Source organism: Drosophila pseudoobscura, chromosome 4 (assembly GCF_009870125.1).
Source record: "Drosophila pseudoobscura strain MV-25-SWS-2005 chromosome 4, UCI_Dpse_MV25, whole genome shotgun sequence".
NCBI classification, from domain to species: Eukaryota; Metazoa; Arthropoda; class Insecta; order Diptera; family Drosophilidae; genus Drosophila; species Drosophila pseudoobscura.
In genome coordinates, this window is record NC_046681.1 from 28,354,518 (window position 1) to 28,371,351 (window position 16,834).

The window sequence follows — 16,834 nt, forward strand, 5'->3', positions numbered from 1 at the left end:
CCCGCGCCCGCACCCGCGCCTCCCGCCACACTCCCTATACCTTCCGCTGTCAGGCAGAGTTTGCTGTCAGCCGCGTTTCCGGTTTCCGTTCTGCCGCTCTGACTAGCGCCACCTGGCGGCCGCTGTTGTCGCTCTTCAGTCACGTGATAAAGTTATGTGTTATGTATAAAAAGCCTTTTTTTTATGCTTTCCTATGGTGTTTTAAGAGTTTTTTTTTGGTTGTCTTTGCAAATAAATTGCATTTTTGTTTTGGCACCCGCTTTTCATATTTTTTCTGCCAGCATCTTCCAGTTTTTCTTTCAGTTTTTCATCTTTTTTGTTCTTGTTCAGCTGCTTAACCCCATAGTGGCGGGGATTTTTGTTGCTGTTCGTGTATTTATTTGCGTGTAAACCCGGGCACGTTCGCAGAGGCAGGATGGGGAGCGCGAGGACGAGGACATGCTGCAATCAGCGCTTTATGCATTCCTGCGCACCAGAGAGGCAGTGCAGATAGAGGACTTACCGGCCCCTTTACTTCCCATTTCGGGTTCAGTGTGCCTCTTTTTCCGAGTCCTGCTCCTATTTGTTCCCTGGGACGAGGGGGCGAGGGGCGAGAGGCGAGGGGACGTGGACTCCCACAAAAGGTGCATAATTTTAGTTAAATTTTTGGCATTTTATGCACGAAAACGTTTCTGGGTTAATTTACGTGCGCCATTCAATATATTGTGGGCAGAGGAGGTCGGTCCACGTGCACCCACCCGCACCACCACACGGGTGGCACTCGTGAAATGTGAGAAATAAAATTGAATTAACAGCTAAATGAAATGAAATTTATGCACCGCATGTGCAGAAAATATACGAGTATTCTTGTCGTCCGGGGCAACAGGTGCACCGACAGTGCCACTCACACGGAAATTGTCATTTCAAATGTTGAATATGAGCTCACACTCGTGCAATAAACGACCGCAAAGTGTTTGGCAATAAACTATTTAGTTTAACTGTCAAATTGAATTGTTCTCAACGAGTATTGTTTTATATTGCAATACAATTTTGAAAGCATTTTTAGTTATTGTAATGGTTTTATTCGTTTGCGTTCAGTTAAAATTATGAAAATATATAAATATTAAGGTGCAATTTCATTGGAAAACAATATAGAAATAATACTAGGTATATCAACATTTACGCGAAAGCGTGCCTAATATCTATGCCCCACACTTCTCGATCGATCGCTATTTTCTGCACTTACTTTCCGCACAATTTCACAATCAAGAGGTCAACTGGCAATTAAACTTTTCAAACCCGTTCGGTCATCGAAATTTATGCACAAGCCACAAACTAAAGTAAAACTCCATGAATCGAGAACAGATTAAATGCCCAAGTAACTTTCATGGTCGCCCTCAGAGGAACTTTTGCTGCCTTCTGCTGATTCCTGCCGCCTTCTAACCGCTCCAATCGTTTCGTATAAATGTCACAACAATTAGGCAGCGGTTATCTGTCCATTACACCATGAAAGTCTCCGGATAGATGCACATCTCCCTGTTCTACCCTATCTCGGCCCCCCTCTCGTACTTCTGTCATCATAAATTCTGCGGCCCAAGGCATTAAACAAACTGGGACAAAACTCATTTGGTAAACAGGCAGGATATGCAGGATGTGCACAATGGCTTAGATGCGACTTGGCTGCATGTGTGTCTGTGTGTGTGTGTGTGTGTCTTTCAACACACATTTGAAGAGTTGCAGTTGGGAATCTTCAAAAGTTTCGGGCGGTTTGGCCAAACTTTTCGTTACCCTTGCCTGCCTTTTGCCGTTTGCCTTTTGCCTGCTGGTCATGTTGGCATGGATTTTGTTGCAGAATTTACCACGTTTTTTCACAGTTTTTTTTCTCTTTGGGTGCTTTCGGGGGCTTTGCATACACTAGTCCTTAGCCTTGGCAGCGACTCTGGCTCAGAAAAGTTATGGCGAAAACACGGCGAAAGCCATGTTGCCTGCAGGTTGCATGCGGTGCGGCCAGGCACAAAAAAACAGGAGGGAAAATACTTGCTAAAAGTAAAGCCAGGTCTAGGGTCGAGAAATGCTGTGAAAATGTGTTAATTAGCCGAGGTGTCTGTGTGTGTGTGTGTGTGTGCATGTGAGTTTGGGAAAATCAACACTTGTCTCTGTCAAACACAAGACAACTAATTAGCCCGCTCTCGGTTAAGTGTGAACACAATGTAATAATGATAGCACCCGAGGGACCGTTTTGATTTCGATGAGTGCTGCGAAATTCGATATTTATTTATGCAAAGTTTAAGGTGTTCTGCCTTAACGGGCTTAAAGAGTTATCCTGCTTCATTTTCCAAACTTTTGAGGGGATAAGAAGGGAACTTCCTGTTATTAGAATAATGAAAACTTGTACCTCCTCAATTATTTCTTATTCCTTCATTCCTTTAATTAACACAGCAAATCGAATATTTCTTAGCAAATTTGCTTATATGTAGCTTATTTAGTTGTCTCTATAATCAGACCGTCATATCCATGTGCGTTCATTAATCTAGTTGAAAAGTCACAAATTGAACTATCCACAATTGATGATTCCTGTCCGGAGATGTCCCTGCTTCTCCGTGTTTTGCCTGCCGCCGATATATCCAGCATTCCACTCATTTGGTTTCATTTGTTATCATCAGCAACTTGATCTCTTCTGGAGAGTGGGAGGGACATGCTTTTCTGGTCTCAATTTGATTCTGCTTCTGGTTCTGGTTCTGGCTCTGATTCTGGCTCTGATTCCTTGTTTGGCTAATTTATGCGCTTCGCTAGATAATAAATTTTATATTTACGTTAAACAAATACAAATGCAAACAAAAACTCACATCAGACTCGGGTCCATATGTTGGCCTTACACTGAGAAAAAAAGAGTATCAATATTTGATAATTTTCAATGCATATTTTTGACTTGCCAAATGAGTTCTTTAAGTTATTGAAGATTATCCAAAAACTACAACTGTTTTTATTTCAGTGTATTGCTTACTCTCTTTTGCGCTACCCAGGACAATATGTCATTTGTTCCTGAATTCGCCAGAGTCCTTCAATTTTTTCCCGCTCCTCCGGCTCTCCTTCTTTCTGTACAAATATAAATATATTATATATCTATGTATATCGCGTGGGGGTTGTTGTTGTTGCCTCGATTCCAAACCATTTGTTATCGAATTTGTTTCTGCTTATTTTGTATGCCAAACGGCACAAGAGTCCTGCCTGCCTGCCTGCCTGTCTGTCTGTCTGTCTATCTATCCTGCCGCAGGGGTCTGGGTTCTTGTGGGCTAAAACAACGCCAACAGGCGACATGTGTCCTTGTGGGCCCAACACGAGCATGGCCACTGCCCTCGCACAGATATATGCATGTTAATTTGCTCTGATTCAATAGGTTCCCATTGAGTTATGGTGACATTAGGCAGGGGAAAGCCATCTGGGATGAGCATTCATTTGGTGACTATCCGGGTGGGAGACAAAGGACATTCTCAGCGGTTGAATGACTAAAACAAATTAACTTTAAACGGTTGAAACTAATTTAAAGTGGGAGCTCTGTATACCCTTTCTCCTCTATCATTGTTCATATATTAAGCTTAAGCTCTATTTTTCCCCAAAGATTTCTCCTCCATTTAAAAATAACTTCAATTGACTTCACTTGTTACTGTTCCTGGCTGTCGCTGCCTTCCGTTTCCGTCCCTGGGCATAAAATTATGTTTAACATGTTTTCAAAGGAAATTCTTATGAATGTTTATGCATTTCCGTTGCGCATCCACAAACTGCTCCTCCGATATACCGAAGCTCATTGAAAACTTGTACAAACTGTTGCCTGCCCCGAGTCCTTTGGGCCCTGCCTTGCTATCTTCCTGCCAGAGCAGACCCAACCAGATCCAGCCCGACTGAGGTCAGGGGTTGGATTGAATTGGATTTGGTTCGACGTAGCAGACTGTTCAGGAATGGCTTCGACGTGGGTGGCTGCTGTGGACTGGCTTTGAGGAGGCTTCGCTGCGAAAAGGGGGCCTCTTGAAGATTGGCTTCAAAGTGGGAGGCTCTCCGCGATTCGCTTCGATCTGGCAGCCTGTTCAGGACTGTGTACAAACACTTTTTATGTGCAAGAAGTAGTTTTGTAGTTGGCGGGAAAGTGCTCTTATTGCCACTCGTCGTTCCATGGACCTTTCCCTTCCGGGTCGCCATTGATTGGCAAAATAGTGTGCCGGAGGGGTCTCGAAGGAGTGAACTCTTGTTCAGCGAATAATAAATGCCAACTTATGCCAAATCACGGAACCATTTCATTAGTTAAACCTTATTTATAGGTGGGTTCGGGTTCGGGGAGGAGGAGCAGGAGCAGCAGCAAAGGACAAGCCCAAGGATAAGCCACAAATTTAAATAAAACAACATTACGGATTCTCTTTTTGCGGACCCCCTCTGACATTTACATATACATACTACATGCAACATATGCCACACGTACATGCATCAGAATATTGCATATTAATTTTCCAGTTTGTTTTTTATGATTTTGTATGCTTTCCTGTTTTTCTTTTCCCTCCCCTGGTGCCGCCCTGGTGCCGGCAACATTTTTTGTTTTTATTAATTTCCGCTTCAAGTTGCTGGGGTTCCATCTCCGCTCTGGATCCCATCCCTCACCATCTTCTGTGGCCCATGGAAACTTTTGCTTAAAACAAACAGCGAACAGGGAACGTCACGTGATGGACGGTCCAGAAACTCCAGGAGAAACAACAATTGAGTTGACGGTCGCTCGGTCGCTCGGTCGGTCGGTCGGCTTGATATGTAAATCATATAGCCAGATGTGTACAACATTTCGAGGGAGGAGTCCCCACATCCTGATAAATCATCATATGCAACGCGTGGAAGGAGTCTGGCTGCGTGCAAATGTAGGGAAATATGGCACAAAATTTTTAAAAATAATTAATGATTTAGGAAATTTCATCTATCAACTTCTTAAGTGAAAACCCATATCCTGAGCCCAACTATAAAATGTTTAAAAAACCTATGGGTCTATCATTTACCTTTCAAACAATTGCTTTGGAAGATAGCCATGCTTTTAAATTCATTCGTGTTAGAGAACGTTGCATATTCCCTAAACCTCTGTTTTATATTAAAAAAAAAATAGCAGAACAATGAACCATCCAGAGATCAATGTAAGTAGCAAGTTTAGATACAAAATAAACGCAAAATGAAGTTCGTCTTAAAGCAAAATCAAAGGCCCACATCCGGACCAATGGAGGGAGCCCAGAAGGAGAGCCCGAAGGCCAACATTTTCCTGTGCACAGTCGCGGCACTCAACGAGCAGGTCGTCACAGCGATTTTCTCGGATAGGCTTTGCATGATGGCCCTGGGCACGAGCGACTCCGTGATCTACATGTTCGAGCTAAATTTGATTGTTTCCCGGTCGAATGGGTCGGAGGTGGACGAGGTGGGGATGGATCCCTCCAACTCGGATGATCAGTTCACGCTGCGGGGGCTGGAAGGGCCACTCTATGACGGCGCATTTTGTCAAAAATGTAAATATTTCGTCAGCTGCGCGGTGGACTTCACCGTGCGGCTGTGGTGTCTGAGCTCCCGATGCATCCTGTTCAACTATATCGGCCACTCGTGGCCCATCCGCAGCGTGGTGTTCACAGCAAATGGCCTTTTTGCCACCGCTTCGCACAGTGGCATTGTGACAATCAGCAAAATGGACAGCATCAAGCCCTACCGCCAGTTCTCTGCGGCCAACAACGAACCCCTTACGGCCTGCCTGCTCCATCCTGCTGCATACACGTATTACTGTATTGTTGGTTGCCTCAACGGCGCCATTCGCATTTGGGACTATGCTGGTCAGTGTTTCGAGTGGCGAGTCTTCCGCGGCCACAAGTCGGCTGTCACCGTCTTGGCTCTCTCGAACTGCACTTTCTACCTAGCCTCGGGTGACGCCAGCCACATAACCCTGGTCTGGGACGTTAGATATCAGTGGGTGATCCGCTCCCTGGGCCAACACTTGGGACCCATACGCTCGATCGACTTTTCCCTTGACAATAACCTGCTGGTGATCGGGGCCGGGGATAAGTATCGGCAGCTGAGCATCTGGGACTTTAAGAGTCTCAAGCAGGCTGAGCCCCAGAAGAAGGCCTGCAATGTTAGCCCTTTAAGCAATGAGCATCTGCTGGTATTCTCGCATGTCAACGTGGCGGCACCCATCGCCAAGATTCGCTTCATCACCTACGATATCCTGATGGGTGTTTGCGTAGATATCCCACATGTCCCTTGGCGGAATCGGTCACAGATAAGCTGGATTGACAGGAAATGCCAAATGAATGCCTTTCTCAATCAAAAGATAGCGAATTAAATTGTAAACTATTGTTAGTAAATTGATATTTAAAGGAAATAAGTTATTTTCACAGAATTATCCGACCTGAGAGGCATAGTGGAATGAGAAGCCATACACTATATGTTTCCAAGTATCTGAGATGACTCGTTATTGCTGCAGACACTACCAATGGCTTACTAGAAACCAGAACGGCTGATTCAGCAGTTCATATCGATCAAGAGCTCATGGCAAACCATCTGTAAGTCACTAGATAAACGCCACTATAGTCACCAGTCTAAGCAAGTTCAACCGAGCTCAACTCGGGCTCCGTACAACGCCTGGCTCTGCAGTTACTAGAGCCATCCCGGGCACACACCACTCCAGACTGTCAATCACTGGAAATGACTTCTGCAGGAGCTGTCGGGACGAGGAAGACGAGGTGTCGGTTCCTTACTTCTTCTGTTCAAGACTTCGATGTCTCCGAAACCAGACCAGGCTTGTTGTAGAAGCCGAAGGTGTGGTCGGTCTTTAAACTTTAATAGGCAGAAAGAAGGTCCCACACAAGGCCCAAGTGAGCGCGCGGGAGGTATATCTCCATCTCTCCAGTGACTGCCTGAGCGATATTATACAAGGCTATCTATAATGATGTCTGACGGTCATGTCTATCTACATGATGTCTCTACAAAAACTGTTAGGAAGTCATTGTTATTGAACCTTCAACACATGTGTTCGGTGCAATAACTTCTCCCGTCTGTACATGTCCTTCGAAACATTACACGACAGACAAGCATTATGTATTTCATGCTCTCTAAAGAGCAACTTTGGAACTGTATCTATTGTCATCATGTTCTGGTTCTAAAGAATCTATGGAACAATATTCTGAGCATTTATGCCCTTCAACTCACGGTGTCTACTAGCTGTTCTGTCTGGTCATACAGTGGATGTACAGTAACCGCCATGGACAGAGCACCTAATTTTCCAGTAAGGACCACTTTCCTTTGTATCTTTTGCCAGTCTTTGTCGGGGTAGAATCCCGTGGCTCATCCTCATGCCGGCTGGCAGTGCTTCTTGGTTACTTTAAAATGCACAAAACCCTGTCCAGCAGCTGGTCCTTTATGGTCCTGTTGCCGTTCCCCCCGCACTCCTCAGCTGGCTGCAGCCGCAATCCCGAAATCCAAAATCCAAAATCCAACGCTTTATGTTTGTGTTAACGTGTGCAAAATCTGATGGTTGGCACTAACTTGCGGATTTAGGTGTTGAAAATTATGTGTAAAATGTGTCACAGTTAAGCTCCGCCGTGTTCCGTGCCCCGGCCCGGAGAGAAAAGGCGTGGCCGCACTACGTGGCGAGTGCTAAATGTCGCCCAAGGCCAGGCCATGCCACTGCTTTCAGCAGCTCCTCTTGGGCCATCCCAGCCCGGGGTAGGGTTCCCCTACGCATCCAGCACCGACACGGAGGTGGGGCAGGTCACATTTTCGACTCGTAGTTTTCAGCGCTGCCATCCGTTGCATATGCAGATGAGCGGGAGCCCTCTAAAGTCTGGAGCTGCAGAAGGATATGGGTATGGGAATGGGGATGGTTATGAGGCAGGTCCTGGTTATGGGTCTGAGTCTGAGTCTGGAACAGGCATCGGTTGATAGGGGGAAGCGTGTGCATTATACAAATGAGTTTATGCAATTTTCGACTAAACTTGAACTTTGGAACATTTTTGGCCAACTTCATGCGGAAACTTTCGTCTCAGATTTAAGCGTTTGGCAAAACTAAAACTCAAATTCTGATTCATTAAATCACAATTTCTAATCTCTGAAAAGTTATTCAATCATTGCCTAAGTCCAGACTTTGAAGACGAAAGTTGGATTGAGTTTAATATTAGATTTGAATAAACTTTAAGTCATATTGTTAAATATTGTTAAAGAACAAATCTCTTTGGAAGCTCTTTTTTCATCTTCCATCTTCCACCTCCCTGCTTCAGTTTCATTTTGCTATTTTTAATTTCATATATCCATCAAAGGCATTTATGACCGACCCGTAACCCTTGGGTGCGTGTGTGTCATTAGTCAGCCCACATATTGCCACTCCATCACCATCTCGTGCTCAGGCTGGTGCTCGGCCCCAGCCCCAGCCTCAAGACCTGCATGACACTCAAATTTGATCCAGCCGCATCGAAGCTAGGCTGCAGCTCCTGCTTTGACCCGATGGCTTCCTGTGCTTCTTCTTAATTAAAATATTTATTAAGCACTTTTGGTGCAGGCAACAAATTAATACCAAAGACCCCAATCATGCTGCAGCGTGTAGCATGCGGCATACAGTATATACATACGAGTATATGGTGCGGCAGAGAGGCAGACAGGCCGACAGGAGGCAAGCAGCACCAGCAACAATTTATAAAACAATGTTGAGGACACTGGAGTAGCAGCCAGCCCGCATCAAGGATATATTTTTTCAGGACCTCTCCTCGTTTATTCTGCCATGCAACAGCAGCGTCAACATTGCAGTTCCAGGCTGCCAACTTGGCCAACTAGGCATAGGGCGACACGGACACCATGGAGCTGCTAACAATCCAGCGCCAGCCGGATGAACAGCTTGCCGCTTAGGCCATTCGAAATATGCAGCTGCTGCTGCTGTCCCATCCTTTCGGTAGTCGGTAGTGGGTATGGAAGTATGGGAGGGGTGCGGTTCCCTTCAGCCGCTGGTTATAAAAGGGTTTCCACTGTGACAGCAAAGTCTGGTGTGCAATAACTAAAATATTTATGCGGCCAGGCTCTGGCAACATCCAACGCCTGGCATCAGCCTGACATAGCTCTCTGCCATTGCTTCCTGCTCGTCAAAAGTTTGACGGGTGTGAGGGAGGCGCAGGCGGGGGCGGAGGCCCTGGGAAAGTCATACAAATTCAATGAAAAATTGAAAAACTATTAAAATTGTAAATGTAAGCAAATCAAAAGTTTTAGTCAACTATTTGAAATTGCAAATGAAATAAACACTGGGGACTACAACCGGGGAGCACTTTAAACGGAATTTATTTATTAATTTGAGGAATTTGTTTAATTCTGAGTGAATGAAATGTTTGAATTGAAATTCTATTTGTATAGAAATAATTGTTGGTAATGGGAAATATGCTCAATGGTACTTGTGGCGAAATTTATTCAATGCCGGAATGCATGGGAAATTCAAAAGAATGGTTATCATAATTTAAAGATTTAAAGTCTAAAAACTCTGGGAATTTCGCTATTTCTATGCCTCATATGTAACATCTATATCTATCTAGTGTCCAGAGCCATACAGGTCATCAAAATTTGAAGTCTTCAATATGATCATTTTGTGGTTTCTCTTATACTGCTACTTGTGCCTTTGTTGTTACGTTTATATGATCGAAATGTTTAACTGGTACGACGAAGTCGACCTACTCAATGTCGTCGATCTGATGGTGAGCACAATAGTCTATGTATAAGAAAAAGATATATATTTTACTTGCCTGTCCCACTGTTATGCAGGGTAATTACCTTTGAAAGACAGGAAAAACAGGCACCGAGCACTGCATCTTGGCCTGGTAGCGGCCTTCTTCGGTGTTGGGCCACCAGATTTCGTCCTTTTTCAACCAATGGTCTATATCTGTAAGGAGTAGGAACACGAGCCATGTGAAAGATTCCCGAAATCAGTCCCTTTGATGTATAAGGCCCCACGGATGATCGGGAATACTGTTTCAAATGCGCTTTGATCCGTTTATTAGATTTACATTAAAATTGTAAGTTTTCTGGAAACTTACATTTTTGTGGAGTGTTTTTCTAGGACGACTAAGATCGTTCATATTGTAAAGAATTTTCCAAATCAAGTAGCCCGAGAATTGGGCTGTAAGTACGCCCCTTTTTGGCCAGGTTTGCTGTGGTCTGTGACTACCTTTGAAGCAGGTCCCACAGAATATCTTCCATATGGTTTTTATAGAACATTTTCAGAAGCCCCGGAGCAGGACCATGCAGGAGCGCACTAGCATGCCGGATATGAAGAAACCTGTGGAGTAGAAAATGAATAATGAGTATTGAATACTGAATAAATGAAAAGACTATGAAAAAATTCGCATAAATTGTATGCAAAAATCATTTAGAAATGTTTAATTCGCAAACACCCGTTTTTTTGAGAGCCATAGTCCGAAGTTAAGCGCATTAAAGATAATTGAAATTTATATTATGTAAATTGCCAGTAGCGGGAAAAGTAAAAGTGGCAAATGGGTGCAAAAACTGTTTCCCAAGAATACAAAAAAAAGGAAAGCAAAAAATGTAAAACAATAAACAAATTAAGTGCGTGACCCTCACAGAATATCTCGTATTTCTACAGTTTTTTCTCATCATAATTGTGATAATTGTTTTCCAATCGATGGAGCAGAAACGCAACGCACGCCATTCAATCAGAAAGTCGGCCCATTTCCTCCTGCCCACCCAATCCATCAGCCATCCCCGGCCTGGTGTTTCTTTTGCTCATTTCGCATAAATAAACGCATGCAGAAACGAGACCGTTGATGGCCATTTGAAAAGCTGCAGCTGGACTTGGTCTTCGAATGAAAATTAACACCCACGGACACTGCATAATGGAAATGGTTTTTGGAAAAAGAAAATGGCAACTCAATCGGTCAATAAATAAATTAGTTTTTAGCTAAATTCATGCATTAAAATGGTGATTATTGGCAACCTCCTGACATTTGCTCATAATTGGTTTTCAGTATTTTTGATGTCGAATCATTTGAATTTAAATTGAAGACTACCGCCAGGCTCTGTATTATTCATGACGCTTCATTACGTTCACGTGCACATTCATACGTACATATATATTACGTATACGTAGTGTATACGAGCTTTAAAATTGATTACGAAATGGATATCCGGCTGGAAAATCATTTCCGGGATTTTAGATAACAAAATTATTTTTATATTGTGCGAGCATTTAATTTAAATAACTTTATGAGCGCCTGAATTGGTTTACATTTGAGGAATAATTGGTTATTGCGAAGCACCAGTGAATGACCTCGTAAGTTCTTCAGGACCTTCATAGGTCTGGGCATAAAGGGAGCTCGTTCTGCTAATCGCTCCACTGCCAGAGACAGTCGAGTTGGGGCCAAAAACTGGGGCGGTGCACCGCCTATGGTACTACAGAGGATTGGCAGCTGTTTGGATGACTGGCTGGGTGGATGGCTGGTTGGCTGGATGGCAAGGCAATTGAAATGGCCTACCGACCTGGACTGCCAAACACACAGAGACAGAGCAGCATACAGAGCAGAGCTGGAGAAACCACAGAGCCCCTACACGGTAATTATCTAACAAGATTACGCAAAATGTGCCTCCCCAGAGCCGGGAACGGAAACAACGACAGCCGTTGCAGCCGTTGCATCTGCAACAGAGGAAAAGGCATCCCTCCAACAACGGCTGATGACAGTGGGGCAGAATGCAAAATGTTGTTAAGTCGCTGCCAAAACGCTCCGTTGCACAAGTGGACTGTGTTCGCTCCACCCGGAATGGTGGTTATGGGCGGTGGTGCATGGCTGGAGGAGGCGTCGGATTACGGCTCTTAATCCTGTGAATTTCTCGCTTTTACAACTGGCTTAAAGTGAAAGTGTGTCAAACTCAGGTGTCCTTGCATCTGCTGATGAATGCCGTTCACAGGCGGATGCTTGGCAGGGGAGAGATACGGAAATCATTCGCATTCCCCTCCGCATGGAGGATTCAGGATGGGAACCGAGGTAAGCATCTGTTTGGATCTTTTTTTTGGATCACGTTTAGTTAAAGTCGAGGCAGTGCTTTTCCGGTTCTTAAAAGCCGTCAAGCTAAGTTATTCATCATTCATTTCAGTCGCTGCATATTCCCAGCTCTGGGATGTATTTTATTTTAATCTCGCGCTGACTTTTTAAAGATTTAACACATGCTCGCTTTTCATATTTGTTGTTTTCCTTGGCCGAATGCAATTTTTATGCACTTCAGATGCACGTGAGCGTGTACTCCACAAAGAGTTCAGTTCAGAGAATTCTGCATGCTGAACTCGATATTTTATGTATATCGGTGTTGTTGTTTTTTTAGCCCTGCAAAGGTCTGCTTTCCCCCTCCCCCCTGACTGACTGTCTGTGTGTCTGTCTGTCTGCGTGGGTGGACGAGTGTGCAGTGTCTGTGTGCCGAGGAAAACGCGCATCAAATGCAAATTTGTCCCATTCTTTGTTCGTAGTTTTTTGTCCCTTCGATGCTGTGTTGGTTCTGTTCAGTCGCTTGTTTACCCCGTGTCTGCATGTCTGGGTCTGGGGATTATCTCTACATATAAGTATTCCTCCATGGAGCCGCTGTACCTGTGTTCCGTACAGATTATACATATATTTATATACTGGCACTTGTATATATTTATAATATGTATATTACCCCAAAGGCAAACAAGTGCAAATGGTTTGCTCTACTATCTGTCGGGGACATAAATGCATTTTGTAAATTTATATTTTATTACTTGGTTGGTCCTTGGTTTGTTTTATAAGGTATTAGGGGTATATGTATCCCGTATGGGGCTTGTGGGCATTGCAGAAAGAACTTATGATGATGATTGCTTCAGGCTACTGGTTGAATCAACATTATATTCTACTTTCCAGATGGATTTCCTTCTCAAAGTCAAAGAGGCTAAGTATCCCTTAGTCGACTTTGTGATTACACCCACAATAAAGTGCTAATATTGGCACGATCAGCAGTGGGTTTTCCCATTTGGTTTTTGTGTGGCTGCTTTTTCGGGGGGTTTGAGGAATGGCAATAGAATTCGGAAATGTTTTTGTGCTATATTTTTGCGGCCACGATTTGCGGTGGCTGTGCAAATGTTTTGTTATCTGACGACGCTTTTAATTGATTTTCCATGTGCGGTCGGACGGGGGCTTGTAATGTTTTTAATGAACTGCAATTAATTTCAGCTCAGGGATTGAAAATCTGGCAACATTAACATGCCGCAAAATCGATTTCTACCCAAAATAAAGGCGTAAGAGGCAAAGGATACGACTGAAGGTAATCTTTCGGGGAAACCAAGTCAAGGCTAAGCCCTGGAATGGCCTGGGAGACGGGGGACGGGGAGATGGCGAACCACATCAAAATCAAGTCAAAACCTAGACAAACACACTTGTTGGCTTATCATGTTACCCATGTTAAGCGTATTAATGGCAGCGATGACGACAACACCAAATGGGACAAGGACAAGGGCAAGGAGCACAAGGACAAGGATGACTATGTGCCACATCTCTGGATGTTGATCTTCAGGCTCCAAAGGCCAACAACAATAAAAGGGCATCAGGGCGACAGGGCGACTGCCAGTGCGGCAAACAAACAAGCAAACGGGCCAAGTTAACAAAACGAAAAGAAGGAAAAGTAAAATATTAATAGCCAGCTACTAAAATAGCAAAAGCAGAGATCCAAACGCAAAGAATCAGCATTCAGCATTCAGCATCGGGGTCGTGCCACAGACGCACGAGTTTTCACTGCCTTGAAGGAGGGACCGCCAAGGAGCAGCAGGAGGAACAGGAACAGGGCTGGGTAAGCCACTTGCTGGGGCCCTGGCTTAGTCAGAACTTGGTATGCACCCAACCATGATGCCATCCACCCCACAGTCCCCCTCTTTCCCTGCGTTGGGGTGTGTGTGTGTGCGTTTGGGGGAGTACGAGTACCGGTATCTGTGTGCGAGTGTGTGTGGGGCTTAACCTCAAAATTGTGTGCGGATGCCTGTTAATGTGTCATCTTCGTGGCTGCGTGTCTATGCGCTATACGAGTACGAGTATGTGGGTTCTGTGCACGCAATTTATGCGTCACCGGGAGTTGAACAGAACGCTGGTCGGGGCCCGAGTGAAATGTCTACGTTTAATGGAGAGTGTGGGCGGTGGTAAGGGACAAGCTGGGAGTATTTTGAAGTACTGAATGCACAATGGCTATCCAAGATTATCCGAGATGTATGTATATGAACCGAAGATACAGGTTTTCCAAAGAATCTACTCTTCTAGGAGGAAGCATTCTTCGAAATTCTTTGACTGATGGATGATCATAAAAAGTCAAGAATCATATGGGTAATTCCTGCTAAAATTCAATGTTTTATTGTGGCCCGTTTCCAACTCTTCTTTTATGCAACATTTACGCAGCTTCTGTCCGGCTTTTCCCAAACATTTGCGAAAACTTGTCCGCCACTTTTATGGTGGCCGCTTTTGTTGGCCGTTTTAAATATGTATGGGAATAAATTGCTATTCATTGGCAACACCAGCGCTAAGCCGTAGGGCGTGGCCATTTGTCATGTTAAACGCTAAACACGGCCGGACGCCAACAACAGCCGTACAGCCCTACAGCCGTACAGCCCTACAGCCGTACAGCCGTGCACCCGTATGGGTATACGTATATTGACATATTGCCGGGCTTTAGTTTCCTGCTTTTGATACGACGACTGGCCGCCAAGCGACCGCGCCATAAAAATAATCAACATAAATTCTGAAGAGGCCATCGCCTGATGGGCCGGGGGCGGGGGATTGGTGTGGGATCTGTGGAGGGGGAAAACAATAACAATAAAAATAATAAAAAATAAATAAAGCAAAACAATGCCGGAATATTTATGGGCACTACGAGCCCCAAACAAAAAACAAAGCATCATGGAACGAAAAAAACGAGAAAGATTGTTATGTGCCCAAATGACTGTGAAAAAAGGCAACATTTGCCCCCGCTCTGGCTTTCTAAATATACTTTTGTCTGCGTCTGGCAGAGTAAGCAAATCAACGGACCAGCCAAATGCTGCACTGGGAATAGGCATCAACGCAAACACACACCCACACACAGATGCAAACACAAACACGAACACCCTGACAGATACAGAAAGCACACACACACACACACACGCGCGCACGGCCCTACAGGAGCCCCTCACACGTGCACACATGCACACATGCACACGCGTCGTTAGCGCTAATGCCTGGTTACCAGGCAACAACTGTTCGTCGTTGGTCCAGAATAGAGAGGAACGCGGTATCAGGGCTTTAGAGGCAGGGACCTACGGCCTATAAAGGGGCAGAGTGGCCTTCAAATGTGCTTCATTTAGGATAAGTCCAGGTAAAGCTGAGTCTATCTGATTTCGGATTGTATATAAATACTTAGAGCAGTGAAAAATTACAAAGTACTACATTTTTGTAAAGGGTTTCCATAAAGATTTTTTTTGCTTTCGTGACTTTCGTGCTGGTGAAGCCTTGCCATCTCTGGATTTTGCCACCTTCTTTGTTTTGATATTTATTTATTTATTATTTATTTGTATGGAAAAATATATTATTTTGCTGAAAACTATGGTAGATAAGAAATCAATTTTGGCTTAAAAAATAAATGTGTTGGATATAATTTATTGCATGCAAAATTTAACCACATATTTGATCAACATTGAGGCTAAAAATTGCCTAGCTGTTTGTAAGATATTTTCTGGGGAGCAGTATAAATCATACCAGTTCCCAAAAAATGTACCCAATTGTTCTAATTTATTACATTTTTATATTAAGACAAACATTTGATATCCAGTGAGGCTAAACTTTGTTAGATCTCTGTCTGCTAAGCGGTTGAACAAATAAACGTGCGAGTCGCTTTTCTCTTTACCGCCGCCTTATGCTCACATGGCGGAGGATGTGTGTGTGTGTGTGTGTGGGTGTATTTTCCGAGCAAACAAATTAAGGCAAAAAGCCGAATATACGGAATATGCAAATCTAGTTGTTGCTTTTAATGTTTGCTGGCACCTCAACGCCTGAAAGCTTGGAGAAATTTCGCTTTGTGGTTTTCATTTTGATTTCAGTTTTTTTTTGTTACATTTTTCTCACACAATTTTTGTTGATTTTATTTTCTTGTTTGTTGGATGGCAACCTAAAAGTTTCTTTATGTAAATAAGAAATTTATTTTTATGTAAGCGCGAGCCTTAAGTTGTAAAATTGTTTGTTGCTCGGGCTTCCTTCGCCGGCGACTGCCTCTATGTGGCACCCTCTTCATCGTCATTTTTCTGGCGCTTCTTTATGGCCCGGATCCTTAATTTAGTAGTTGGCTCTGAAGACGTAACTGTACTTTTGGGAGTTGGCCCACTGCAGGCCCTTGTTATTGCCGAGTGGATAATGTCTGTATTTCGCTTCAGTTTCTGCTGCTCTGCTGCTGCTCCTCGCAACCTTTGGAGTTTAATTTGCATTTTTATGCTGTTGATTTGGAGTAGCATAAGTGAGTTTTGGAAGTGGCTGACAAATTGCTTTGGCAGTTCGAGGGATACTGGAAGGGCCCTAACTGCAGTCCTGAATATAACCATTATCTTCCCCTTTCCCAAAGAAACTATTACTTTCCATGAATCCATCCAATCCCAAATGGTTCCTAGCATAATTAGAGAATCCTTGAATGTTCCTGCCGAGTCCCCACTCCACTCCTGACCCCAGCTCTAGGCCACACTTGGCTCGGAACATTCCTATTCACATGCATGTCATGTTTAACCCACATATCCGCGAGGACATAAAACGTTGTTGCCTACTTTTCGGAGCGTGCACGCAAATTCCCCCAACGA

General features: G+C 44.1%; 1 protein-coding gene and 2 long non-coding RNA genes across 4 annotated transcripts in view; 2 read left to right on the forward strand and 1 right to left on the reverse strand.

The window, feature by feature from the left end:
• Positions 1-5,003: 5,003 nt before the first annotated feature.
• Positions 5,004-6,354, forward strand: LOC26533476 (transcription initiation factor TFIID subunit 5-like). Of its 2 annotated transcripts, none has more exons than XM_015180927.2 (2): positions 5,004-5,141; positions 5,195-6,354. In XM_015180927.2, the coding sequence occupies exons 1-2, from the start codon at positions 5,121-5,123 to the stop codon at positions 6,326-6,328; spliced, it is 1,155 nt and encodes a 384-aa protein (XP_015036413.2). In that variant the 5' UTR covers positions 5,004-5,120; the 3' UTR covers positions 6,329-6,354. The 2 variants fall into 2 exon arrangements, with proteins under 2 accessions (XP_015036413.2, XP_015036414.2); XM_015180928.2 differs by having other exon boundaries at positions 5,012-5,141; positions 5,183-6,354.
• Positions 6,355-9,401: 3,047 nt separating this feature from the next.
• LOC117183208 (uncharacterized) overlaps positions 9,402-16,834 on the reverse strand; it is a 135,369-nt gene continuing 127,936 nt past the window's right edge. Inside the window, exons 3-4 of the long non-coding RNA XR_001451278.2 lie at positions 9,790-10,294; positions 9,402-9,727 (exon numbers count right to left, since the gene is read on the reverse strand). This is a non-coding gene — a long non-coding RNA (uncharacterized lncRNA). The remainder of the gene's footprint in view (positions 9,728-9,789; positions 10,295-16,834) is intronic.
• LOC26532566 (uncharacterized) lies at positions 9,577-10,633 on the forward strand. The gene is made up of 4 exons (XR_004469402.1): positions 9,577-9,713; positions 9,781-10,319; positions 10,389-10,560; positions 10,619-10,633. It is a non-coding gene; the product is annotated as an uncharacterized lncRNA (long non-coding RNA).